The sequence below is a fragment of the Paramisgurnus dabryanus genome, chromosome 5, assembly GCF_030506205.2.
Source record: "Paramisgurnus dabryanus chromosome 5, PD_genome_1.1, whole genome shotgun sequence".
Classification (NCBI taxonomy): domain Eukaryota; kingdom Metazoa; phylum Chordata; class Actinopteri; order Cypriniformes; family Cobitidae; genus Paramisgurnus; species Paramisgurnus dabryanus.
In genome coordinates, this window is record NC_133341.1 from 43,209,175 (window position 1) to 43,235,802 (window position 26,628).

Below are 26,628 nucleotides of genomic sequence, written 5' to 3' on the forward strand. Positions count from 1 at the left end.
AGAGAGACTGATAATGATTGACGGCTGCTGTTATCTTGATTCAGTCTCTTAAGAATAATGTATAAAAGCCTGAGCTGATAAATACTCGGTTGCATGATGTATTTTATTTATTGCTTACCAGTTTAAAAATAGGTTACTGATATGGGTATACTATGCATTGTTTACATATTTATATGTTTAATGGCGAATCCAAATTTGGCAGTAGATGCATTGTAAGATGCTTTTTAAGCATCTGCTGGGATGTGATGAGTGGAATATTTTCCAAGCTGAAAATTAGAATCAGCTTAAAGTAACAACATAAGCAAGCATTTCTGTAATTGAAACATACCAAACTCTTTCCTCAGGATAAAACTGTATATAAAAGTGCTGTCAGGGTTCCCACGGGTCCTTGAAATCCTTGAAAGTTTGTGAATCTGGGGGAAAAATCCAAGGCCCTGGGAAGTTTTTGACATTTATACATAAATATAGTTCATTGAAAGTGCTTGAATCTATTTTATGCAAGAAGTTTTTCTGGAAAAAAAATCCATATTATTCCCTGTGCAGTGTAGGATAATATCATAAATATTTAAGACTTTTTAAGCACACGTGCTAAACTGTTCACTTTAAATGCTTATATCTTCTGTAAGCGAATGTTGATTTGTACCAAAATGCTTTTTTACATAGTTGTGTTTGACACATGAAAACGTCTCGGGTTACGTATGTAACTGTTGTTCCTTGAGAAGGGAACAAGACGCTGCGTCTCCCTTGGCGTACTTCCTGCGTCCCTGTAACGCCGTCTTTGGCAATATTTCAGATAGCGGTATACTTCCTGGCCCCCGCATCACCCTGTCTTTGTCGTTAAGCCTCACCATTGGATGAATTTGATATACACATTCAGACGCACTTACACCTGGAGGCGTCCCCAACGTGTCACCGCAGTGACGCAGCACAAGTTCCCTCGAAAGGGAACTGTAACAATGTATCTTAAAAGGGTAACACAATGTAACCTTGCTCTCACTTGAAGTGTGTCCCCACATTAAGTCCTTGAATTTGAGGTTATTGGACCTGGAAAGACCTTGAAAGGTCCATTAATTTGAAGTTAACTAAGGTGTGGGAACCCTGGGCTGTGTTGTGACCTTCTCCTGATTCCTCTATGTAATAACTGCATTTACAGCAGTAACATGTGTGACGTTAAAATGTGTTTCCTGTGCTTGTGGGATTCCAGGAAACACCAACAATATGAGTGTAAATGGTACATCCCTCTAGCTGATCTAAGCTTCCAGACTCTGGACGACTCGGACTCTCTTCCTCATGTCCAGACGCTGCCTGAGCACGAGATCGAGGAAATGAAGATCAAGATTTCTGCCATTAAAAGCGAGATCCAGAAAGAAAAAGTAGGTTCTCTTACCACAGTACCCACTCCTACTTGTAATTACTATAAATCAGGGGTGGGCAAACTACAACAACATCCGGCCTATGTAGCCAATCAGCAGTAAGGGGCGTGTCTACGTATCGACATCGTTGCCTGGGTTACGTATGTGTCGGGCGCGTCTATCAAAAGAAGGTCCAGATTTTATTAGGGTAAGGGCGTGATTGTTTAGGTGATTTAATATGTCAACATTGGCTTTCAGAGATCATGCACCCCACCTTTAATTATTGTAAGCATAGTTTTTTATGTGTAGTACCCACAAATTGACTGCGTTCTGTGGGGTAGTCGTGGACTAAAAACTAAAAAGACTAAAAAGTGTCCAGCATTCAATGAGTTTTTTATAATCCGTGCAAATCTGTTTAAACTTTTGGTTTAGAAGAAGTGATTTGGGAAAGCAGGGGAGAGAGAGAGGGCTAATCAAAGCAGGAAGTTTGTCTGATTAAAATGATAATAGACATGAATCCACATACAGTATGTCTCATGCTGCTGTGTTTGTGTATGCAGGATGTTATTATCTTGTGTGTAAGAGTTTAATGCACTAATAACATATTGATGTTGTGTATGGACAGAAATCACAAAAGGGTCAGAGTCGGAATTTGGATCGCCTGCGGAAAAAGATGAACGAGCAGGAGTCGTGGCTGCTATTACACTCACCCACCATCCCATTCCGCATTGCCAACAAACACGGCAAGGTATAACACCAAACAAGCTCAGATTTTAAACTAAAGATCTTGAAGTCATTATTATGCATAAAAAATGCGTTAAATTGCATTTTGCTAATTTTTTTACATGCAGATTTTAATAAAAAACATTGAATACTATCACTTTTAGTGATTCACTTATCGTGTTGCATAACAAAAGCATGGAAACGGTTAAAAAAAATCTGTGACTTGTCACAGAACCTATGTTTATGGAATAAGATACACACAATTGTACCTACACTTAAGTCCCATTTTTTTTAACATCTGGGTAAAATAAATTTTTATAACATACTGTAACACTACATAAAGCTGTCCAGTAGGAGGCGCCATTGTTTTTCTTTTATTCACTTTTTTGGAATTATCAATTTATTTCTCTCTCTCTTTCTCCTTTAGAGCTTCCAGTTCTTGCTCTCGTCCGATTACGAGAGGTCAGAATGGCGCGAGACCATTCAGAAACTGCAGAAGAAAGGTCTGAACATTTTCACTGTTGACAGTCTCACACCGAAGGGTCCATAATGCACACCCAAATCTCACTGTGTGTTTTTATATGTGTGCGTTTCAGATCTGCAGACGTGTGTATTAAGCTCTGTTGAGCTGCAGGTGTTAACCGGCTCGTGCTTTAAACTCAGAACCGTCCACAACATTCCCGTCACCAGCAACAAAGATGGTAAGAAATGGCACATGCGTATAAATGAATATAATTACTGTAGAAATGAATTATAAAGTGCTATATAAATGTAACAAATTATTATTATTCAGTCCCTCCAGAAAAACACGATTATGCGATTGCATGATTCAACGCAACGCATCAGCCAAAGTCTGCATATTTATGCGGTGGGCACATTTTTTAAAATACAATGCACTTTCGCAACATTTTTGTGCGCAAAATATGCAGGGCTTGCATGATTTCATAATCCCAGCATTTTCGTAGCAAAAATCACATATATCTTAGCAGAAAGTTGACAAATGTTGCATTTACTCCACACGAGCGCAGCCATGTCCCCTGTTGCCATGGGAACGTTATGAAATGACGTGATTATGTGACGTGAACATCACTGAAAAGCTGCAAAAGCTGTTTTTGCAAGTTCCCGCAATTTTTGCAAGTTCCCCCAATTTCATGGCATAAAATTGCATAAATATGCATATTCCATTGCATTTTTTAAGAAAATGTGCCGCAAGATCAAGGATTTTTGCCCGCAACAATCACAAAAAAACGGTGTTTTTCTAGAAAGACTGATTGTTATTAAAATGTTGTGAGCTTGGATAAAATGTGTTGGCAGGGCTCTTGAGTTTAAATGTGGTGTTAACAGTCTCAAAGTCACATTAGAAGTGACATTCGCTGAAAGACCCCCTCAGATCACCCCCTCCTGCTACATCCCTCCTGCTACGAAATTTAAGATGTAGAGAATGAGGTGAAATAAGGACCAGCTGGTGCAGGAATGTAACCCTTGCCCAATACTCTTACATATCCCTCTCCCCCTACACAACACACGCACACAAATACCCCACATCAAGCTTATGTTGTGTGCACACTACCAGCGACTTTGTCGCTGTGTGTCGCCCGTCTCTTTCGATAAGGTTGTTCCTGATCTTTTTGTTCTAGAGGAGGTCACACTACACTTTAAACATGCAAATAGTTTTCGGACGTTACTGCGAATATGTACCAAGTTCTTCGAGTTTGTCCATCTTTGCTTTTTAGTAGAGAGAAGGGTCACGCCGTGACGTACCGGTTTTCTGCTGGTCACATATCTCCAGGTTTTACGAATTCGCAGGTCAGAGTTCACCATGTATCTTCACGCGAGCTTGCATTTTTGGACTGATGCATTCGCATGCGTATGAATGGAAGTCAAATAAGCAAAAATTATAGTTTGAACACCCATTAATGGTACATTGTGATGTACCGATGTATCGGCCGGCGATATTTATCGGCCGATTTTTGATGAATTTGATACAATCGGCATATCGGCAATAGCACGAGAAAGGCCGATACCGATTGTTTATTAATTAACTTCATAAAGAAATCCATTATATGTAAAAAAAAATTTTTATTTCGTTAATAAAATAAATGCTGAAGAGCAAAAACCACTTTTGAAGGTTGTCATGCTGTCTTATTATATTTGTTTTAGCCTAATTTGTGCCTCTCTTATTGTGTTGGTTAATTGAATTTTAATTAGATCCAATCCATGTTCAGTAAAAATAATTTGATGCAGAAATACACTAGCTAATAGACCAACTGTATAGTATTGTATACAAGTGTTTAATATCGGTATCGGCATCGACCAAAAGTTGTCTGTTTAAATCGGTATCGGCCCAAAAAAATCCTATCAGTGCATCCCTAGTACATTCACATGGGGCAAAAGTGTTAACGCTTGATGGAAGGCTTGTTTGAAGCATGGCCAACAGCCAATCACAGTGTCCGCAAGTTGAGAAATGTTGACGCGACAGTGACGCGACGTTGACGGATCCACAATTAAGTTCGGCGACGCATGACGTCACCCATTACCCATTATTAAGCGTTAATGCTTATGCCCCGTGTGAATGTACCATAAAGGTACAATCAGGGAGTTTTAGTGGCATCTAGCGGAGTGAATTTGCAACCAATGGCTCAGTCCAAAGGTCACCCATCCTTTTCGAAACGCATACAGTAGTAAAGCTATGTTTCCCACCACTGGAAAAACACCTGATCATCGCCCAAGAGGCTGAGACAAGATAATAAGGTAATAAAAACATATTTGTTAATTATGTAAGGTCTTTCCACACCACTGAAAACATAGTTATGTATATTATATTCCTTTTCGGTCAATAGATCCTTCTAAATTTTACACATTGCACCTTTAACCGTCCTCTGCAGTAAGTGACAAAACATTTGGTGGTCACTCCCATTGGTAGTCACTCCCTTAAGTCGCACATCATTTGCATAAAGGTCAAGTCTTTTTTTACTTTGTTGCATTGCTGGACATCGCTCACGTCACCTGAAATCAAAAGCTTTCCATTAAAATAAGTGCCGATGCGTTGTTACTTATAATGTAAAACCGCTGGAAGGGTCATCTTTAAGATAAAAGCACATTTTTGTATTCATTATTTTAAGAAAATATTCCAGATGTTTCTTATATTTCTGTACAAGGCTTTTAAGGTGGGAATGACTTCATGATAGTGCACTCAGGGCCTGTAATGCAAAGTATTGTAGAGTTGAGGTCAATTCATACAGTGGCCCCAAAAGGGGATGATTCACCCAAAAATTAAAATGATGTCATCATTTCCTCACCCTCATGTTGTTACAAACCTGTATGCGTTTATTCTGCTGAATACAAAGGAAGATATTCTGATAAATGATAGTAACCACCACACAGTTGACGGCACCCATTGACTTTCATGTGGGGGGTTGGCGACCGCTTTAATTCCCACACACATCCTCTGGTATCTTTGTGTCTGCTCAGTGTTAGTTTCTTGAATTTGACTCTGCACACAGGTGATTATTTATTCTCGCACGTTTCGTTCTGCCGGACCACTGGATGTTCAAAGAGCTTCTCGCTTTTTTCGCCTTCCACTAAATAAATGTAGCAAAAAGAGTCTGCAACATGAGAACCACCACCCACTGCTAGTTCTATTGATACAATAAGTCAATATGTGTCTCTGTGTGCATGTGAGGGGGGTCAGGGCCACCCTGAAGTCATGGCCCATGCATTGGAGACCCCTCACATCCAGAAGGTCTCCTTTCGGGTACGCTTGTAAGTGCCCTAAGGCTCTTATGATAAATAATGTTTTCATGAAGCATGTTTTAATAACCCACTTCAGATGATCTTAAACACTTTCAGCGTGGATATCCAAACTCACGGTTTTAGCGAAGGCAGCTGTAAACTTCCTCTTATGTCACACGTAACAGTGTTTTGATTTGCTCTGACATCTGCATTCTTTCCATCTCAGCTCGCATTACCAAGAATGAGTTAAGTCAAGGAGCTGCAACATTTAACTGTATCTAATGTAACTTTGAACTTGAGAAAATCCATTAATATTTTATTTTGGGTCATATTCACACTTAATGCATCTTAATAAATCATATTAAAGGGATAGTTCCCCCCAAAATGTCTTTCCAAACTCGTAAGACCTCCAGAACACAGTTTAAGATGTTTTATATTTAGTCCGAGAGCTTGTTGACCCTTCATTGAAAATCTATGTACGGTATACTGTCCATGTCCAGAAAGGTAATAAAAACATCATCAAAGTAGTCCATGTGACATCAGTGGGTCAGTTAGAATGTGTTGAAGCATCGAAAAACATTTGGTCCAACGAGACTAAAGTTACATGACTGCAATGATGCGGATGATGTGTTATCCTCAGACATGTTTGCAAAGTTTTTTTTTCAAACTTACAGCGTGCGTCTCCCTCAGACTGTAAACGAAGCCTGAGCCCACAAAAAAACAGCTGGGGCGCACCAGATAACACGTCAGCCACGTCACTGCAGTCACGTGACTTCACAACAGTTGCGGAAGAAAAGACAATGCTGAATAAAGTCGTAATTTTTGTTATTTTTGGACCAAAATATATTTTTTATGCTTCAACACATTCTAACTGACCTGCTGATGTCACATTAACTACTTTGATGATGTTTTTAGTACCTTTCTGGGCATGGACAGTAAACCGTACGTAGATTTTCAACCGAGGGTCAGAAATCGCATTACGGACTACATATAAAACATCTTAAACCGTGTTCCGAAGATGAACGGAGGTTTTACGAGTTGGGAACGACATGAGGGTGAGTCATTAATGACATTATTTTCATTTTTGGGTGAACTTTCCCTTTAATATAAAGTGGATATGTACAGTACATGCACCCCTGGCCCCATCTTGTGCCCCCCAGTTTGAGAACCACTGGTCTAAACAAAAATAAACATATGTCAAAACATAACTTCTGATATGGTATACTTGTTATAAGACAATATATGTAGATTATGATCCAATTTTTAGCCTGGCATGGATCAGGCTGTATTATCAATAACCCAATATCAGATATATATTCGGATATATATTCGGTCTGGCCAATTATCTGTCAATAACTGCTGTACAGTAGATCAGATCTGCTGTCGGTATCATCATTTTACTCAATTTTAAGTGGTGCGGTGAGCCACAATGTTGTTATGGATTCGATCAAGTCAAGCACATTGTTGTAAATCTGGATAGCCAGATATTATCCAGATTACAGGTTAAAGCCTTCATAACACATAGCACAGAAATGGACCACACAGACAGGAGATAAGAATAGTGTCTAGACATAAACACACATATACCCGCCAACTGCACACATATTTACCCTGCAGCCAGTGATTCGATACCCAAACGCCCTTTCATTGTTAGGCAACAACAGGTGTCTTATTTCCCTGTAGGAATTCTCTGATATCCTTCATAGATTTACACACTTACTGTACTGTACACGCTCCTCAAGGGGTACTGCTAACTCTTGGGTGGTCAGTTTTTAAGATTACGTCTAATTTTAGTAGTGTTTGCCTTTAAAGCTCACATAACACACAGTGTTTCTACTCATCTCATGTTAATTTGGAGTACCTATAGAGTAGTATTACATCTTTCATATCTCCAAAGAGATTTTTTATTTTTATCAGATTAATGAAAGACAGATCAGCTGTACCAATTATTTTTGGAAACGCGCAAAATCCAAGAGGCATTTGAGGCAGTTTAACTTGCCGCCTGCGACTCATGACCCATTTGGGACTGCCCCATTTCAACGAAATCTAACGTCAACAATCATGAAGTCCACGAGACCGGGGTGTCTGCAGAACAAAAAGAGGCGTTTCCTAATTTGGGGGCATTTTCACACTGAAATAGGTGTTTTTCCACCTCTTTGTCTGATTGGCTCAAATTGAGTGGGCGATCCCAAATGCATTTTTGAAAAGGAGTTCTCTGCTGAGAAAAAAGAGGCATTTCCCAATTTGGGGGCATTTTCAAATTGAAATAGGTGTTAAAAATAATGATGTATGGCTTTTCAGGGCTTCCGTACTTTGGGAAACGCCCATTTGGGAAACGCCCCTTTTTTGTTCCACTCGAAGAAACAATGCTAATGAGCACGTTCTCACTCTCTCTCTGATTGATGTGTGGGCGTGCTTTTTTAGGGGAAGTGCCCGTAAAAGGGGTAACTGATACATAATAGGTACCCATATTCAAAAAAAAAATTCCGAAACTTGTACGAAAGAGCTGTTTTGACAATTTGCATTTGTTTAGCATGAGGAATATGAGGAATATGCTCATGGATGAGAAACCCGGAAGTTAGGCCATTTATAAATAATCTATTTATCTATCTTGCACACACCTTTACATTTATGAATTTGGCAGACCCTTTTATTGAATGTATCTTATCGAACCACTGGACTGCTATACCAGATGATCTATAGGAACACCAAAGAAGAACAAGCAAACAGTTAAGTTGTCTTTCTTGTTTTTTCCAGATGAGGAATCTCCTGGTTTGTACGGATTCCTACACGTCATCGTACACAAAGCCACAGGCTTCAAAGAATCAGCCAGTAAGTTAAACTTTTTGTTTCTATATTACACTCCTGTGAGTGTGTGTCTGGGTCAATAACATGACGAGCATATTTTTGTGTCCAGGGGCATTATTTACTTTATAATACTGGGCTGTTAAATGCTTTATTCTGATTGGTTAAGAAATGTTCCTCGGGTATGCATTATTTTTCGATAAACACACACCAAACCTGTCAAATGTCTTATGTATATGAGGCTGTTCACACCTGGTATTAAGTGTTTTCGTCATTCTGAAGTGGACGAGAGATACACGTATCTTTTGTCCGCTTTCGACAACTTCTGTCCTGATTACTTTGAGGGGATTGTCTGTGGAGACTTTTGTTTGAATGTAAGCGGGATGAAATTGGAACAGATCAGTCAATTTACTTTTATCAATAAAGGCCTAAAGATAGCACTGTACACTGTGTGTTCAAGCTAGAAGTCAGAAATGATGTAAAACATTGTGCTTGGTACCAGGGGCGCTGCTAAGGATTTTGGGCCCCATGAAAAGAATCTTGACAGGGCCCCCAACACAGCCGAGACTTTTTCATATTCATTTACATAAAACCATGCGCTTTTATGGTATTTTGACTACCAATGGGGTGAGAAAATTTTAATTGAATTAAGTGTTTAAGAAAAAAGAAATCTTATTTCACATTTTTTTTCTCACCCCATTGGCAGATCATTTTCCTTGTTTTAAGGACAATTTCACTTAAATTGTATATTAATTTGTCTTAAAACTAGACTCATTTACTCATCAAGAAAAAGCATCTTATTTTAAGAATTTTTAGATATTTCTAATGAAAACAAGACAAAAATACTAAGTAAGAAAGTCATTTTTTGCAGTGTTGAACGTTTAACTAAAACTGTGTATTGTTATTTTTTCCTGCGTTTTCTTGACCTAACATGGGAAGAAAATTGAGTTCCCTTATCATGCACTTTTAACACTAGAGCGGCCACCAGTAGTCATTTTAACCGCAACATTTAAACTTATGCATTGCAAAAAAATTATTTTCAAGAAAAAAATTCTTAGTATTTTTTTTCTTTTTTCAGTAAAAATATCTAAAAATTCTTAAATTAAGATGCTTTTTCTTGATGAGCAAAACGACCCAAGAAAATAAGTCTAGTTTTTAGACCAAAAATATTACACTTAAGGGATTTTGTGCATAAAACAAGCAAAAAAATCTGCCAATGGGGTAAGCAATTTTTTCTTGAATTTTTCTTGAATTTGGTGTTTAAGAAAAATTTTCAAGATTTTTTGCAGGCAAATTGGGTAACATAATGTCGACCCTTTGCCTCTTTCACTTCTTCTTTTTTTCTCTTTCCGTTTTCACTTTCTTGTCAGTCAAGTTGATATTCTGCCGACGCTATAAGTGAAGTCAAGCTGTGTTGCCTGGATTATACAATTTGGGCGGACTGAACCATTTTATGATAATTGAGAGGGGGGCAAGGGGCCCACGAACGTTTGTGTTTCCTAAACAAATAAATTTTTTGACACCAGGAACAGCAAATAGAATAATTTGAAGTTAATAATTTTTACTATTAAATATTTTTTAGCACCACAATTTTGGGGGCTTCTCTGGGCTCCCTTTTACTCGTGGGCCCCGAGAATCGTCATTGTTTACCCCCCCCCTTTACAGCACCCCTGCTTGGTACATCACATTAGATAAATGGACGGAGAGTAGGCGGCTGTTCGATTAAAGGAATCCAACTAAAGCAATCCAATCCAAAAGAGTTTTCGACTACCTCTAGATGTGGTCGAAAGTGGACGAGCTCAAAGTGTTTTACATCTCATTTACACCTGTCTTTAGCGTCGTCCACCTGTGATCCAATCAACGAAAGTGCATCTTAATACCAGGTGTAAACAGCCCCTATGTTTATGGTAACCATGGTATATGCAGTATAATTGACTCTGGTCCTTTGAATTACTTCAATAGCCTGTCATCAGTTATTCTTTACAAAAGTTTCTGGATAAATGTATGAAATGGGTCACTTTATTCTTTAAAACCAATATAGTTGAAATACATTTTTAGTTTTTTTTTTAAATAATAAATATGAATTTATGTTTTGGTATCTCAAACTTGTAAAATGGCAGGCGGAGCAACAGTCCATACAAATAAAAGGTTTTTAAGACCGTTATTAAAAATGGTGTTTAAATGATAAAAAATTAAAAATACTTTGGTATTTTTTAAGTTCAAAACCTTTCCTATAAATTACATTTCACAAGTATCAGGAGCTGACGGTATGTTAGGATAATTGGAAAACTTATTCCAAGTTCCTTATTACACTATTAAAATAAAAGTACAAAAGTTGTCTCTGGGGTGGTACCTTTTTAAAAGGTCCTAATATGTACCTTTGAGGTAGCCCTATGTACCTCTGAGTTACCAATGTGTACCTTTGAGATACCAATATGCACTTTTTAGGTATGAAAGTGTTCTTTTTGGAAAAGTACTGCCCCAGGGACAACTTTTGTGCCATCTTGTACATTGTTTTTGAGAGTGTACAGTTAAACATTGCAGTGTCGTATTTATCTGATGCATCTCTCTTCTTAAAGCCACTCTGCTATTGACCATTTGTTGACAAATGACACACATGCACAATTTACAATTTTGGCAATGGTTTTTCCGTCGGAGACCAATTTCAGCAATCATAAAGTGTTTTCATACAGAGTAAAAATCTGCATCTTTCTGCATATTTCTGAAATCAATTTCAGTCTATGAATGATGTACAGCATCATGCCTCCTCGTCGTAACTTAAAATACTTGTCCTGTGAGTGCTCCACTTATTAATATTTGTATATGCATTTGCACATTATGAACTCAAAGTTCAAATAAAGCCTGGGATTTACTGCATGATTATTGGCTATCGCAGACAAAAGATTGCCATCGCGATTTCTGTGATCGTGACTCTTTATGTCGTACAGTGAGAGAGGTTCAAAGACGGCCGTTTTTCCGATCTTGCAACCAAAGATAGCCTATGATAGTTGTCAGAAATTTAGCATGATCAATGCACAGTGTGTTTGCTTCTACAACCTGCATACCGGTATGTGTTTACCACTAGCGCATGCTGGTGACGTTACGCTAATGTGTGTCGCAGCCCCCAAAGCCTCCGATTCAATAGGTGTCATCATCGTACAGTCTACATGCTTTTCGTACCCAAGTTTAAATGATCCATGACGCACAGTGTGATAAGATAATGATCTTATAGGAGTGCAAAAATCATGCAGGGTATCCCGGGCTTAAAATATGCTGATCAGGTTCTCTAGGTTTACGTGTCTTTGCTTCCCAAGAGCATGTGGCCAACAGTCTGTGTGGATCAGCTTCGGTCTGATAACAATTAGACATCTGTTTAAAAGCCCTAGAGAATCTAAATATATTTCATGTCCTGAGTAAAGACTGTAATGTGTATTGACTTCTTGCAGATACTTGTCTTATAGGCGTTTTCGATGAACTTTAACTCTTTCACCGCCAGCGTTTTTAAAAAAAGTTGCCAGCCAGCGCCAGCGTTTTTCATGATTTTCACCAAAGTTTAATGCCTTCCAGAAAATGTTCTTCTTTAAATAAATAAACATACAATATACCAAATGAAAGAACAGACCCTCTGCTTTCAAACAAAAAAAACCGTTTCATCCTACCTTTAGTAGTTCTTTTGCAATCAGCTTTTGAATATGGGTAGGTTTTTGCAAAAACACCATATTTTGAGTAAAAAGCAAAAATAATTCCATATTTGTGACGGACATTTCATAGAGATCCCATTCAGAGCGATTTTTAAAACAGACACGGACATGCAGCAGCTTGCCATAGGGCAATACTTCCGGTTTTAAAAAGTTGCGGAAGGGCGCCACCTGGTGGATAATAGCGGTATTGCGGAAAGACGGAAAATCTCGTCATTGGCGGGGAAGCGTTTTCTCTTAATTGACGAGATATCTCGTCAATGGCGGGGAAAGAGTTAATGCATTGTGGAGTTGGTGGCTTTTGAGTTAGACAATGTGTGCATGTGTTTATGTAGGATTGGCAGGTGTCGGTGTGGGCGATATGGGACAAATATCATATCACGATTGTTTTAGGACAAATCACGATATAATCATGGTTCCTTTTCCATGTTGGTTTTTTAAAGACTATTTTGCCATTACTGAGCCTTAATACAGCCATACTAATGCCCCCATTTAAAAATGCAGTCCTATAAGGTAACAAAATATGCGAGGACAGTGCGCGTACAACAGCGCATGCAGGAGAAAATATTGAGACAGGACACTCCACTATAACATTTACACAAAAGAAATAGACAGCACTTGCACAAACACTAGCGTTTTCTCTTCTTTTATTTTCACTTCTTCCAATAACAGAAAGCTGTGAAGCATTTTCGTCACCGTTTGATTCATGTTCTTTGTTTTCTTGACGTTTGTTCTAAACTTTGTTTGCGATGGTGGATTGGCTACTTTCTTCACCTACCCTAAATATTTTAAAGTACTGTAAATGTTGCGAATCAGTGCTGCCCTGACGGCTTGGTAGAGTAATAATTAGAATAAGAAATCATTTGTATTGCGTATGTGTCGAACACGACCGTCCGTGCGCAGCCGCGGTGACTTTGAAAGCTCCGCAGATGCGTGCACGCGCTAGCCGAAAGCAGACACAGAAAAAGGTATACCCGGCCCTTGACTCGCCTTCATGTACACTTTAAAACCTAAAAGTTAACTCAACTCAAACCATTTAAGTAAACCGGTTGCATTAATTTTTAAACACATACATTTGAGTACTGTGAACTTAAGCAAATTGAGTCATATGCAGTTATGCACTTATATTTAAGTTCACACTACTTAAATATAAGTGCATAATTGCACATGACTCAAGTTCACAATACTTAAATTTATGTGTTTTAAAACTTAAATGATCTAATGCAACCGGTTTACTTAAATGGTTTGAGTTAAGTTAACTGTTAGGTTTTACAGTGTAGCGGGCATTTCAGTTTGTCGCGTACTTGCACTTGTCGCGTACTTGATGTAGGCACGATACAACGATATTTCCGAAAACGTGGATTTGTGTAGTTATTTTAATCGTTTACGATCAAATATTGTCATATCGCACACCCCTATGTTGGTGTCTGAATTTCTGTCTATAACGCAATTTATTTTACGAGGTGGCTAATTCGTCACACCACAATCACCACATTCGTACATTTTTGTGTGATTTGCCTTTGTACCTGTGACAATGGGGTTAGGGTTAGTTTTTTATGATTATCGTACGTTTTTGTGACAACTTGTAAAGTATGTACGAATTCTCGTGAGATCAGGCTGGCTCAGCCATTTATTGAATTCTTATCTTTCGGAAAGATCTTGATCCATTCTGAAAGGAAACGCATATGAATCCTTTGCTTTGGGCCATAAATGCGAACTGGGTTATTGACATTGGCTTCCTGATAAAAAGGATTTGAGGCAGAGATACTGACCCAGAATACTAACCGCAATTTTTCCCCCTTACACTTACAGTAAATAACATCTCTATACCGCTTGCCTGTGTTTCACTAAAACAGCGTCTTTCCTTTCTCTGATTGAATCCAGTCATCTCTTCACAATTCTCACAGATTTAGTTTAATTCGATTCGGACCACTCAGAGAAATTGAATTACGCGGTTTGTTATTGTAACCCGTGTAAGTCAACATTAGATGCAGCGAATCTGTCTTGTGTTGATTTAAACAGAACATGAATTGCATGGCCTTCACTCTTAAGAATATAATTTTTTAATAACAGTCATTAAAACATTCGACTTTCTTTCTGATCTTTCTGTTTTGGTTATTTGTAGTGAAAAAATTTTTTTTTAGATTATAAAAAGAAATGGTAGCTTGTGAAACTTTGACTAGGTTCTTTGAGGAACCAAAAATGGTTTCGGCCTGTCATATTCAGACTTTGGATCAAGGTTTCAGTGTCTTTCTTACAAAAACTAAATGAAATATAAATGGACGGCCACCCTCATGTGGAACTTACTGTTTCAGAATGTGTGTGTGAATGGACCCGCTGCCATATGGCTCTCATCAGTTCATCACCATCTCATTTCAGATGAGAACGTCAGCCCGGGGACATGCTTCCTTCCATAAATGATGACACTTTTGTTTCTTACCCGCTGCAGTTTGGCCATTGTTTGGAGCACGAACATTTGGTTAAACTCCACCATTAGTCTTATTTACATTATTGTCCATTAATCTTTCAACATTCCCACCTTACCTTTTAGTTTTATGTATGTGAAATAATTTATTCATCACTTTTTATGTAATGGAACCTTCGTAAAAGCTTGTGCTTCAGACGTACTTGGACGTTTAACTACACGAAGCACTTAAAGCGAATGGGCAGTATGGCCAAATAATGACCATGCACTATATCAGTCTTTATGAGCCCTCTAGAGGGTTTCTATTACATTTTACCCTTTAAAACCAATGATGCCTTATAGATGTTTTTCTTTAGAAGCAGCCAACACAAAATGCATACAGACTGAATTTTAAAATCAACAAAGAGTTTAGATGCAAAACCCTCTAAGTGCGTCTGTTTTTTTATTAGACTCCTATAGGATCTATTCTGCCTAACAAACGGCATTTCTGAATGACCTAAGGGTGAGATTAAGTGGATTTCACGCGAAATACTTAAGCAATATCGCTCGAGTAGGAGTGTGATATAGCTCTATCACGGCTGTGATTAGGCCAGAGGCACGAGGCCGTAGGCTATATCACACGACTCCGAGAGCGATATTGCTTTTATACAACAGTTCGACGGCACACGTTTGAAAAACGAAAACTAGAAAACAACAACGGAGTTATTTTAAAAGCCTCTTTGTTTGGGAACTACTTTCTTCCGCCACGGATTTGAGAGCGGCCAGAATGACAGGTAAAACTTTCGGCTGCTTTGAATCTCATAATAACTCCATGGACGGAATAGCCGTTTCTTTATATTACCGTTTCTTGGTCACAAAGTGTAGTTTTAAGATTAGTTCGGTCGAGAATATATATGTATAATATTCGAATCTGCAGTCTATTAGTAAAGATAGCGCCTGTTTAAAGTTTGCTTAGTAAGATTCGGTACGAGAACCAGAGCATGAGCGGACGTCAGTGTTCACTTGCCCTGCTGACCACCGCCCTATCTGGGCTACATCTCTGACAGGGATTCCCTGGCTCTAATGTTGGCCTTGCCTGTGTCAAAATGGTCAAAAATGAGATCAAATCAGCTCTATTTGGTGTCATGATGAAATTATTACTTGGTTTCTTATTCATATTTAGTGTCTTTTGTGTTGTTATTGTTTTGGCGCGAGGTAAAAGTTAATAAAACTATACTTATATAATGTTACTATTGCTTTCCCATTTAATCTTAACGCGATACGAGCACTCGATTATTATTAGACTTTGTTCTGGTCAGTACTATATAAAACTGTTTTTTATAAGTGTCAGAGAGATGTTTTTGCATGCTGCTTATAAATTTATCAGTGGCGATATCTCATAACATGTTTCAATAGTCATGTCACGATTAAATAAATGATCAATGTCCATATTTAAAAGCTGCGGTGCTTACCTGCAGTTCCATGGTGTTTTCGCGTTCTGAGAAGAGAGATCGCTCCAGAAAATGTTTTATTGTTTACAGTGTTTATCGTCCACACGATGTGACAAGACATTACTCCCATTAAGTTTAACGTAACATCCAAGAGCGCTGATTTTTGACGGAATAATTAATAATAAGACACGTCCTCGCGTGGGGCGATGCGAATGACGCGATATGGGTGGCGCGTTTGCCGCGAAAACACGCGCTATACGCCAAAAAAGTATCTTCCCCAGGTTGAAAATATTCAACTTGAGCAAAAAATTTGCATGACACGAAGTTAAATCCCGCGAGAAATCTATAGCTAGTAACGCAATGCCCCGTGTTTGGTGTGTGTGTAGCATAAGAATGTAGTTTTCATATTTTAAAACCTTTTAGCAGTAATAATATGATTTGCGCGAGTAGATTACATTCAAAGTCAATGCAAAGACGCGATCAGACGCGTCCTCGCGTGGGGCGATGCGAATGACTCGATATGGGCGGCACATTTGCAGCGAAAACACGCGCTATTTGTCTCAAACGCGTCTTCGCCCAAGTTGAAAATATTCAACTCAAGCGAAAAATTAGCATGACACGAAGTTAAATCCCGCGAGAAATCTATAGCTAGTAATGCGATGCCCCGTGTTTGGTGTGTACGTAGCATAAGAATGTAGTTTTCAAATTTTAAAACCTTTTAGCAGTAATAATATGATTTGCGCGAGCAGATTACATACAAAGTCAATGCAAAAACGCGATCAGACGCGTCCTCGCGTGGGGCAATGCGAATGATGCGATATGGACGGCACATTCGCCACGAAAACACGCGCTATTTGTCTCAAACGCGTCTTCGCCCAAGTTGAAAATATTCAACTCAAGCGAAAAATTAGCATGACACGAAGTTAAGTCCCACGATTAATCTATAGCTAGTAACGCAATGCCCCGTGTTTGGTGTGTGTGTAGCATAAGAATGTAGTTTTCATATTTCAAAACCTTTTAGCAGTAATAATATGATTTGCGCAAGTAGATTACATTCAAAGTCAATGCAAAGACGCGATCAGACGCGTTCTCATGTGGGGCGATGCGAATGACTCGATATGGGTGGCACATTTGCAGCGAAAACACGCGCCATTTGTCTCAAACGCGTCTTCGCCCAAGTTGAAAATATTCAACTCAAGAGAAAAAATTCCATGACACAAATTAAATCCCGCGATTAATCTATTGCTAGTAACGCGATGTCCCGTGTTTGGTGTGTACGTAGCAGCATAAGAATGTAGTTTTCATATTTCAAAACCTTTTAGCAGTAATAATAATGCAGTGACTGTAATTTAGTAATTTGTGACATGAGTATGCAGCAAACCCCACAGCAAAAATACTATAATGCATTATTTTAATTTATTACAGTAAATTTAAACCGCTATAACATTTTTTCTTATGTAATATTATTTAATAAAGGGTTAAAAACATTGCTTTCATTACATTTTAAAGGCTCACAGAACTCCCAGAGTTTCAAAACGGTTATTGTAAAATTGTATTGTCTTATATACTGTATATGCTCTATACTTTTAAATACCATGACTTGAAGCCAGCATAATTATTCCTGTGCGTGTGCACACTCACATAGCCTCATTATAACCCAATACAACCACCCCTCATTCATTACCATACATATTACTGACGGGACTATCAATTACCATAGGATGGCCTGACTGACATGTTAAACCTGTACCCGTAAGGCCCACGCTGTGTTTTGCTAAGTCGACCGCTCTTTTGTGACAGCACCAGCGCACTAAGTGAACATCACCTCATTTCTTTCCTGTTTCAAAAAATACGTTACACGAATTCCCCAGGTCAGAGGTCACAGTGTTGTAATCCATCATGTTGTCAGTAGGCCACACCCATTAGAGCGATGTGATAACATTCGAAGTGTGGGTGAACGTGAGCCGTTTGTTGTCTTCATGTAAGACACACATGGCCAGATAGATTGATTAGCTAAATGCTTTGGCTTCACAACAGCACAACATGACGGTTTCTTTATGTTTGTGTGTGCGTGTGTGTCTGTATTGAAACATTTAGATGTATTTGATAATAGTTTTTCTCAACTATCATTTTCATGTATCTTCTGCAGATCTGTACTGTACACTGGAGGTGGACTCTTACGGCTACTTCGTCAGTAAGGCCAAAACCCGTGTGTTCAGAGACACGACAGAACCGCAGTGGAATGAGGTGAGCTCAAGTTTGTTGTTTTGTGTCACATGACCAATTACAATTGTGTATCCGTTATTGATTCAGTTCATTCCTTTAATAGGAGTTTGAGATCGAGCTGGAGGGTTCTCAGTGTCTGCGCATCCTGTGTTACGAGAAGTGTTACGACAAATCCAAATTGAATAGGGAGGATAATGAGATTGTGGACAAGATCATGGGAAAGGGCCAAGTACAGGTAGGTTAAGGCTACAGTAAAAATCCTACATGCAGTTGTGGGAACATTGAAAATTACTGATGTGACTAGCGTGTGCTTTGCAGATGGTGTTGTAGTGGCATGTTTTGGATTTGGAAAGCTTTGAGAACTTGTGACTTACATCTTATCCTCTTTAAATATACGGGGCTCGGGTCGGGCTCGGGCTTATTTTAGCGTCTCTCCTCATTGTGTGTGTGTGTTTGTGTGTGTAGCAGAGAGAGAGAGAGCTTAAAAGTGATTGATATTGGTCTCGGGTTAGGTCGGGTTCGGGCTGAAAAAATTGCAGGCATTGTCGGGCTGGGGTCGGGTAGGGCTTGAACACTATGGCCAGGGCCGGGTTAGGGCTGGAGTTTTTGGCCCGTGCAGAGCTCTAACGGGAATTGTCACATTTAAATTTAAAGGTCACCTATTATGGGATTTTTACAAGATGTAATATAAGTCTCAGGTGTGCCCAGAATGTCTCTGTGAAGTTTCAGCTGAAAATACCCCACTGATCATATACTATAGCATGTCAAAAACGCCCCTATTTAGGTGGGAGCAAAATGCGCTGTTTTAATGTCTGTACCTTTAATTGCAAATGAGCTTAAGCTTCTCACTTCCTTACAAACACACAGTACATTTCTTCGATTAAAATCTGATCTGATTAATATAGTCTGAGACAATAGCATCTAGTGGACAGAGCTGAGTGTGGAAACTATAGTCATTCAGGACTGTTAGTGGGCGGGGCTTGATCAATGTGACCTCACATTGATAAGAGAATCAAGAATTAAAAACAAGAAGCGGGTTTTTTTCATCATAGGGTGGTTGTGTGCCAATACACATTTTGTCCAAACACCTTGTAAAAGTGGATTTAGCATAATAGGTGTCCTTTAAGTGTGTGAACATGTTGAGAGTGTGCTTAGTTGACATTAAAACAGTAATTGGGAGTGACAACGTTTGTACAATTTCCTTTTCAAGAGGAATTTTATTCAGAGACTCACGGTTGTAAACATTCGAGTCCTGTTTATTTTTACTGTAATGACTTCCTCATTGATCTTGCATTATAATGGCAGCACTTGGTTATAATGGTTAGCATTTTGCCTGTCATAGTCAATCTGTCTTGTTTTTCTACAGTAACGCCTACGCTTTAGTTTCCTGTCAAATTGTTTTTCTAAAATGATTCCTTGCATGCTTTTCTTTTGAAATCTGGGAAGGCTTATGGGATCCAAAATGAGGTGGATTTACTGCAGCGAAGGTTTATTTTTGGGTCGTATTTGTGACGACATTCTCTTGAGTTCATTGCCAGAGGTGAAATAAGAGCGAGAGTTGATTCTGTTTTCATGCATATCTTTCCCATATACACACAAATACACACACAGTACCACCACGGGCAAAACACGGTTTCCAGTGGAGTGAGAGATTCATTGTTATAGTCTTTGGGGAATTAAATGTTTTACGTCTTTAAGGGCACAAGCAAAATTCGTAGGAAAAACAAAATTATTATCAAAATAGGCTTTTTCTTCAGCATATGTACCATTATAGATACTTTCATTAGCATTATGAGTTTGTAAAGGAGTGTGAGCCAACTTATAGGAAGCAAGTGATTTTCTAAAGAAAGTTCATCACTTTTACATGTTCGCACAGTGTGAATGTGCGTTTGTTCTGGAAATAGCAACATCTGCGAAACACAACCATCTTATATTCCCAATCCTTCGTAATTGAAACCAAGTCAAGTGGCTCTTCAAAGAGCTGTTCTTACATACAGTAGGTATATTTCACACAAAACATCTCTGTATGTGTGACCTTTGGCCCACTTCAGCACTCTCTTTTAGTGTAATGTGTATATTTTTAAGAGATATTTGGTTTCCTGGCCTTTAAGTTAATACCTTCCTTCCTGCGCAGGAAAAGAAGTCACTTTTGATACTAAAGTCACTTTTTTGTGCCCGTGAGAGGCTGTGTTTGAATTTAGGTTTATGTAATTAACTTGGTATGTTTATGTTATTTGGTGGTGAGGGGAGGGCTTGTGGTTATAGGACTGAGGCAGATTTAGATTCAGGCAATGTAGAATAAGACTGAAGCGTTTCACGTACATACAACAACGCTGTTGAAAAGATCAGGATCCATGGAAACTCGATAGCATTATGTGTGCCAGGCCAGTAGATGGCGACGTTACTTTGTAAAGAAACACTACACACCCGCACACATACGCATTCTTCTACAGAGCGATAAATACAAACAATCAAGAAGGCAAAGGCGGTTGTGTTTAGACCGGCGATGACTCTGGAGTATAAAGTGAAAACATTTTGTGTAATAAACTTGGTATCTTTAGCAGCGCAAACACATTCCCGTAGGCCGCCATTGTTGTTTTGGTTTTACTCGCATATGCCTATAGATTAAATTTAACACATGCGCTCACAAGGTGTTGGTCTCAAAAACTTGCACTTTGAAAAGTTTGCGTTTTCAGGACCCAAAAACGCCCCGTCATGAAAACAAATAGCCAAACTGCATAAAACTTTACCGGTTTCGTTTCAAATTGTGGTTGTGTAAACAAACCCTTAGTACAGGTGATTATCGGACACCTGCCCTACTATCCCAACAATATACAGAGACTACAATAAAATGGAGGCCTTCTAGTGGCCAAAAGTAACACCTTAACAGTGCATAGCAACATCTTATCCACCAACCAGTATACCCTAATGACCCTAGTACAGCATTTTCTGCAAATATTTTTATCTTCAGCGACACCTGCCGTGAAGATCCGTGCCAGTGGAGGGAACAGGATTTAGTCTGCCAGAGCATCACGTGCAGACCCCTTTGGCTCCATCTTTGAAATCTCCCACGTTTTCCCACTTTCCACATGTCTCCTATTGAAAATGAATTAGATACCGCCACGTATTGTCTGAAACTCCCTTAAAGTGACCAAAAATATGCTCATTTTTAGGGCTGGGCAAAAATTTTTTATTTTTCGATTAATCGTTTTTTTTTTTACGTGGTCGATTAAAAATCGATTCTCAAAGAGCAGAATCGATTTTTTTTTTTTCATATTTATTTCCACAAACATTGAACAGAGGAATGGAAGCATTTTAGATTTTGCAAGCAAGATGTGTTGTGGCTTTTAATTTCTTTTTATTAATTACCCACTTGTAAACTGATGTTCACTGTTCTTTTTTATTAATATAGTATGTGTATTAAATCTATATTCATCGAGAATCAAGTATAAAAACCTACCTGAGAACTGGAATCGAAAATTTAATCGAGAATCGAAATCGAATCGATTTGATAGCTTGTGAATCGAAATCGAATCGATCTGGGACATCTGAATCGATACCCAGCCCTACTCATTTTCCAGCTACCCTCGAGTTCAATTTTGATTTTTACCGTTTTGGAATCCATTCCGCTGATCTCCGATTCTGGCGGTACAACTTTTAGCACAGCTTAGCATAATCCATTAGATCCAATTAGACCATTAGCATCCCGCTCAAAAATAACCAAAGAGTTTCAATATTTTTCCTGTTTAAAACCTGACTCTTACTTTTCAATAGCTGGGGACTATTTTCAGGCGCTGCGTAATATTATTGCGCCTGCTGCATCCATGGTACGGCAGCAAAGTCCTTGATTATTACGCCAGAATGAGAGTATAGTTCCTAGCCATATCTGCCTAGAAAATCACACACTTTTCTACCTACAGAAGAGTCAAGTTTTAAATAGAAAAAATATTCAAACTCTTTGGTTATTTTTTAGCATGATGCTAATGGTCCAATCAGATTCAATGGATTATGCTAAGCTATGCTAAAAGTGCTAGCGCCAGACCCAGAGATCAGCTGAATGGATTCCAAAACGGAAAAAATCAAATGTTTAACTCTAGGGGAGCTGGAAAATTAGCATATTTTCAAAAAAAGTGGAGTGTCCCTTTACAACTTCATAGCGCACATTAGCATGTACTCAGAAATCACACTTAAGCAAATAATGGAAAAGTTGTCAGGCTGTTTGGTATATGACATAAGAACTGAGAAATCCATAACATTGTGGATTCATTATGAAGTACACAACATTCATTATACTGTATACATTTAATTGACTGATGTTCTTTTCTTCTGCGTATACAGCAATGTGATGTTTAATATGATAAATCGTGCTGTGGTTATGATGCCACTTACACAAACAATACTGTATGAAAGCAGTAATGAGTGTGAAATGGGCAGCGCTGCACATCTGTGCTGTGAAATATAGATCATATAGAGACAATGAGATACTTTAATGACTTTATCAGGTTTATTTAAAGTCGTACTGCTCCTGTCCACAGACCTTCTCTAAACCTTCATCAGATCCATCTGATGTGATAATAGCTGCTCCAGTGTCTGTGCGTACCTTGATATTACCATGTTTTTGTGCACATTTTTGGTCATTTGGACCATGGTAATACCTCATGCTGGTTCATGATTGTCAATGAGATCGAACATATGGACTATCTTAAAAAAAACACAAATCCTCCAAACTTATAATGCTCTGAATTATGTAATGAATTGAAGTTGGGAGAGTACAGTACAGTATCTTCTCTTTAAATCTTGCCCTATAAGCCTCTGTTTTCTTAACCGCTCTGTTTGAGGTGAATGGAGCCAAAAAGTTTCCCTTGCCTCCCTGGAGAGATCCAGATTTATTTAACAACTTTCTGGCTCATACATTTAAAAATCCTTAAATGGTCACATTGTAGCAACTCCTTCTGCTTTTAATATACCCTTAGTCAAGTTTATTAGAGACAGAAAAGCTTATATTCTAGATTAATAAAACAAAGCTAGTTGTCAATGACAAATTAAGTCTATAAAGTATTGATAGATTCAATGACTATACCGATAATGTTAGGTCAATAGGGTTTATTATGCCATTTAATACCGTAAGGCACTTAATGTAGTAAATCATGAGATCTATCCCCATGAGATGTGGAGTGGGTCATAGCAGTTCACTTTCATAAGTGAAATTCAGATATTGTAAATGCAGATAAATTAAACAAAAGTTCGCCAAGTCGCTGTAATGTTGGTTGCCAACCATTACTTTTTAATTGCTTTATCCAGCTGTTCGAACCCCAGATGCTTGGTGTCGCTCAGAGAGATTGAGCCAGAAGCTGGCGTGATCCATTAATATCACTTAAGCCATTCGTTGCAACATATTTCCTTGGCTTGGGACCATTGGGAAATCACCTTTGACCCCTGGGTGTTTGATCAGTTATTATTCACTAAAAAGCCTTTAAGTGCTGTTCCATTTGTGAAGGCCCGAAGAAAGCGTTCACCAGCCTTCAGATTACTTATGGAAAATCAATCAATACCTGTCTAATGTGTTACCATTAACTACAAACACAGACATAGCATGTCAAATTAGTCTTTAAGGGGTTGATTGAAAAGTTGTGGTTACTTGACGTGGTTATCGACCTTTACTGTCCTTTGCCACAAAATGCAATGCACCTCCTGGGCTATGCATGACCTATGCGTACAATGTATGCAGGGTTTCAAAAATTCAACGGTGCACGTACAATACACATGCACTTTTCTGATGACAAAAGTGTGTCACGCAGGCACTGTACGCAGCATTGGGTCAAAAAGCGATGAAGCCAGTCAGTTGTGTTGTAGTGTAATTCAACCTGGGTTGTTTTATTCCCAAATACTGGATTATTTTATTACAAAAATAAACATTTTCAGGGTTAATTTAACCCAACAGCTGGGTTCGTCTGTTTTTGGCCCAATACTGGATTGTAAATATCCAGCATTTTTGAGAGTTTATTGCTTTATGCCCAATTTCAAAATGGGTGTTAATGCATATGGTGTTGTCGTTTTTCCACTGGCTGTGCATGGATGCGTGAAACACAAATGTTTCTGGATGTAAATAATCCATTTAGTCATTAATCATCAGCATTCTGGCCGTCGTGTAGTTTTGTAATACGTCAGATTTTCTTTCACTTTCTCTCCAATTTCTCACAATCCCAGAAGGGCCCAGAATCTCAGCCCTGACAGATGGGGGTTTTATAGCGCTCCCAGATACATACACATGCTCGCTGTGGGGTGCGAACAATAACAAATTGGACGGACAGATTTGTTGCATGTAAATCATTAATTAGCCGAGCTCAGCTGATGCTAGTGGCTGGCTGTGGGTGTCTGTGATGTTACAGTTGAGATATATGCCCCTAACATTTAATTGCACATTAAATTAAAGGAACAGTATGTGAAAAATGTATATCAATTAATCATAAAATGGCCCTGATATGTCACTAGACATTAAGAAATCTTTATATCACTGACAACATTGGTCAGGCCAGGATATTGTTATTTAAAAAGTGGAGTTGCAACCCTCAACTGATGTTTATGTTGTCATGTTGTGTATTGGCCACCAGTTATGTGATTGCAGTACCAGTTTTGACCACAATCCAACATACTGTTCCTTTAAGTACAATGTTGTTACAATGCTAAAAACAAATTTTTTTACTGTTAAGTTAGCGCTGTATGCTAGTTAATGCTATATGCTAATTAATGCATTTAGCAAGTTCAACATGACAGTGAAAAAAACTTACCCCTCAAAAACATCTTTTAACAAACAATTGATTATCCTTCAAATTCTGTATCTTTGTCTGATCCAGACTTAAACATAAGGGGCCCTATCTTGCACCCAGCGCAATTGACTTTGTCAGTGACGCATGTATCATTCGTATTTTGCACCGGCGCACAGCGGGTTTTTCCCTCCACAGACGCACGTCGGCAAACTAGGGAATGAACTTGTGCTCCCGGGGCGGTTCAGCGCAAAAAAGGAGGCGTGTTCCGGCGCAAACCATCCCTGATGCTATTTTGCAGTTTCAAAAAACAATTGCGCCACTGACCAGAAAAAAACTAGTCTAAAGTCAGTGGCGCATTGCGCGTTGTTCATTATCCTATTTTAAGGGCGCATGCTTGACCATAATGTATAGCGTGCACAACGCGCACACACTTTGCTTATCTAATCTACACAGATGCAACAGTTATTTTTGCAAATCATAAATTGTTACAATAAAAAATATTAACACATGAGATAAGGGAAATCATTGTGGTGAGCATTGTGGTGATAGTTTTTATTTATTTTGTGTGGCTGCATTAAAAAATTATCATGCAAATAACGATTAAAATATTTTCTTAAGTTTGTTGTGTGGCTGTATTACGTTTATTTTATGTAAATAATAATTACAATTTTTTCATAAGAAACCTTAATGTATGTGAACTGGATTTGTAAGTGTACTTTGGGGTTGGACTGCAAGCGTTTCTTGGCTTTCAGCGGTGAGGGTGGACGCATCGATGTCCTCTGCTGGCATCAGGTCCTGTATAGAGGCAGATCCACCTCCCGTTACACGGCATGGCCGATTTATGCTGGCAAGCTTGGACTTCCCCCGTCTCCTGACATCATTGTAGTGCTTGCGGCGCAACGTCCTGGGGATGCCAGCCGATGAGACAATTGCGGCTATTCCTCCCACGCCTGTTTAACCGACGCTGATTTGTGCGGGTTTCTCCCATCCCCATACAAAACAACTTCTCTGTCTTTGAATGCTCTTACAAGAAGTCGGTCTCCTCGGCTGTGAACCGCTCCTGGCGTGCGCCTGGTAAATCCGTCATAATAATAGCAACCCGCCATGGAACTTGCGCACTTGCGTTTAAAGGGAATGTTGGATGACGTTCTGATTGGTTTATTTGACGTTACGCTCAAACCACACCTATGAATAATGATCCTACTTCAGACCAACCCCTTATTGATTTGCGCCTGGCACAAGAGTTATTTCTCCCGCCGGGAAAATAGCAACAGATCCGCCCACAAAGTCACTTTCGCTTTGCGCTTCGCACTTGCGTTTCAGATCGTTAAAATAGGGCCCAAGGTCTGTTTACACACACACAGAGCTACAGTACTAAAATAAGCTGCTCTGTGAAACAGCCAATCAGAGCAGAGCTCATTATTATTCATGACCCTTTCAAATAAGGTAATAATAGACCATTTTATTCTT

At 38.8% G+C, this 26,628-nt stretch overlaps 1 protein-coding gene across 6 annotated transcripts in view; it reads left to right on the forward strand.

The window, feature by feature from the left end:
• Nucleotides 1-26,628, forward strand: part of abr (ABR activator of RhoGEF and GTPase) — a 178,746-nt gene that overhangs the window by 105,879 nt on the left and 46,239 nt on the right. For all 6 annotated transcript variants that reach the window (XM_065284256.1, XM_065284257.2, XM_073814765.1 and 3 more), the window contains 7 exons: nucleotides 1,205-1,373; nucleotides 1,978-2,100; nucleotides 2,503-2,578; nucleotides 2,672-2,776; nucleotides 8,565-8,639; nucleotides 18,315-18,412; nucleotides 18,495-18,626. In XM_065284256.1, the coding sequence (XP_065140328.1) occupies nucleotides 1,205-1,373; nucleotides 1,978-2,100; nucleotides 2,503-2,578; nucleotides 2,672-2,776; nucleotides 8,565-8,639; nucleotides 18,315-18,412; nucleotides 18,495-18,626 (778 nt within the window). The remainder of the gene's footprint in view (nucleotides 1-1,204; nucleotides 1,374-1,977; nucleotides 2,101-2,502; nucleotides 2,579-2,671; nucleotides 2,777-8,564; nucleotides 8,640-18,314; nucleotides 18,413-18,494; nucleotides 18,627-26,628) is intronic.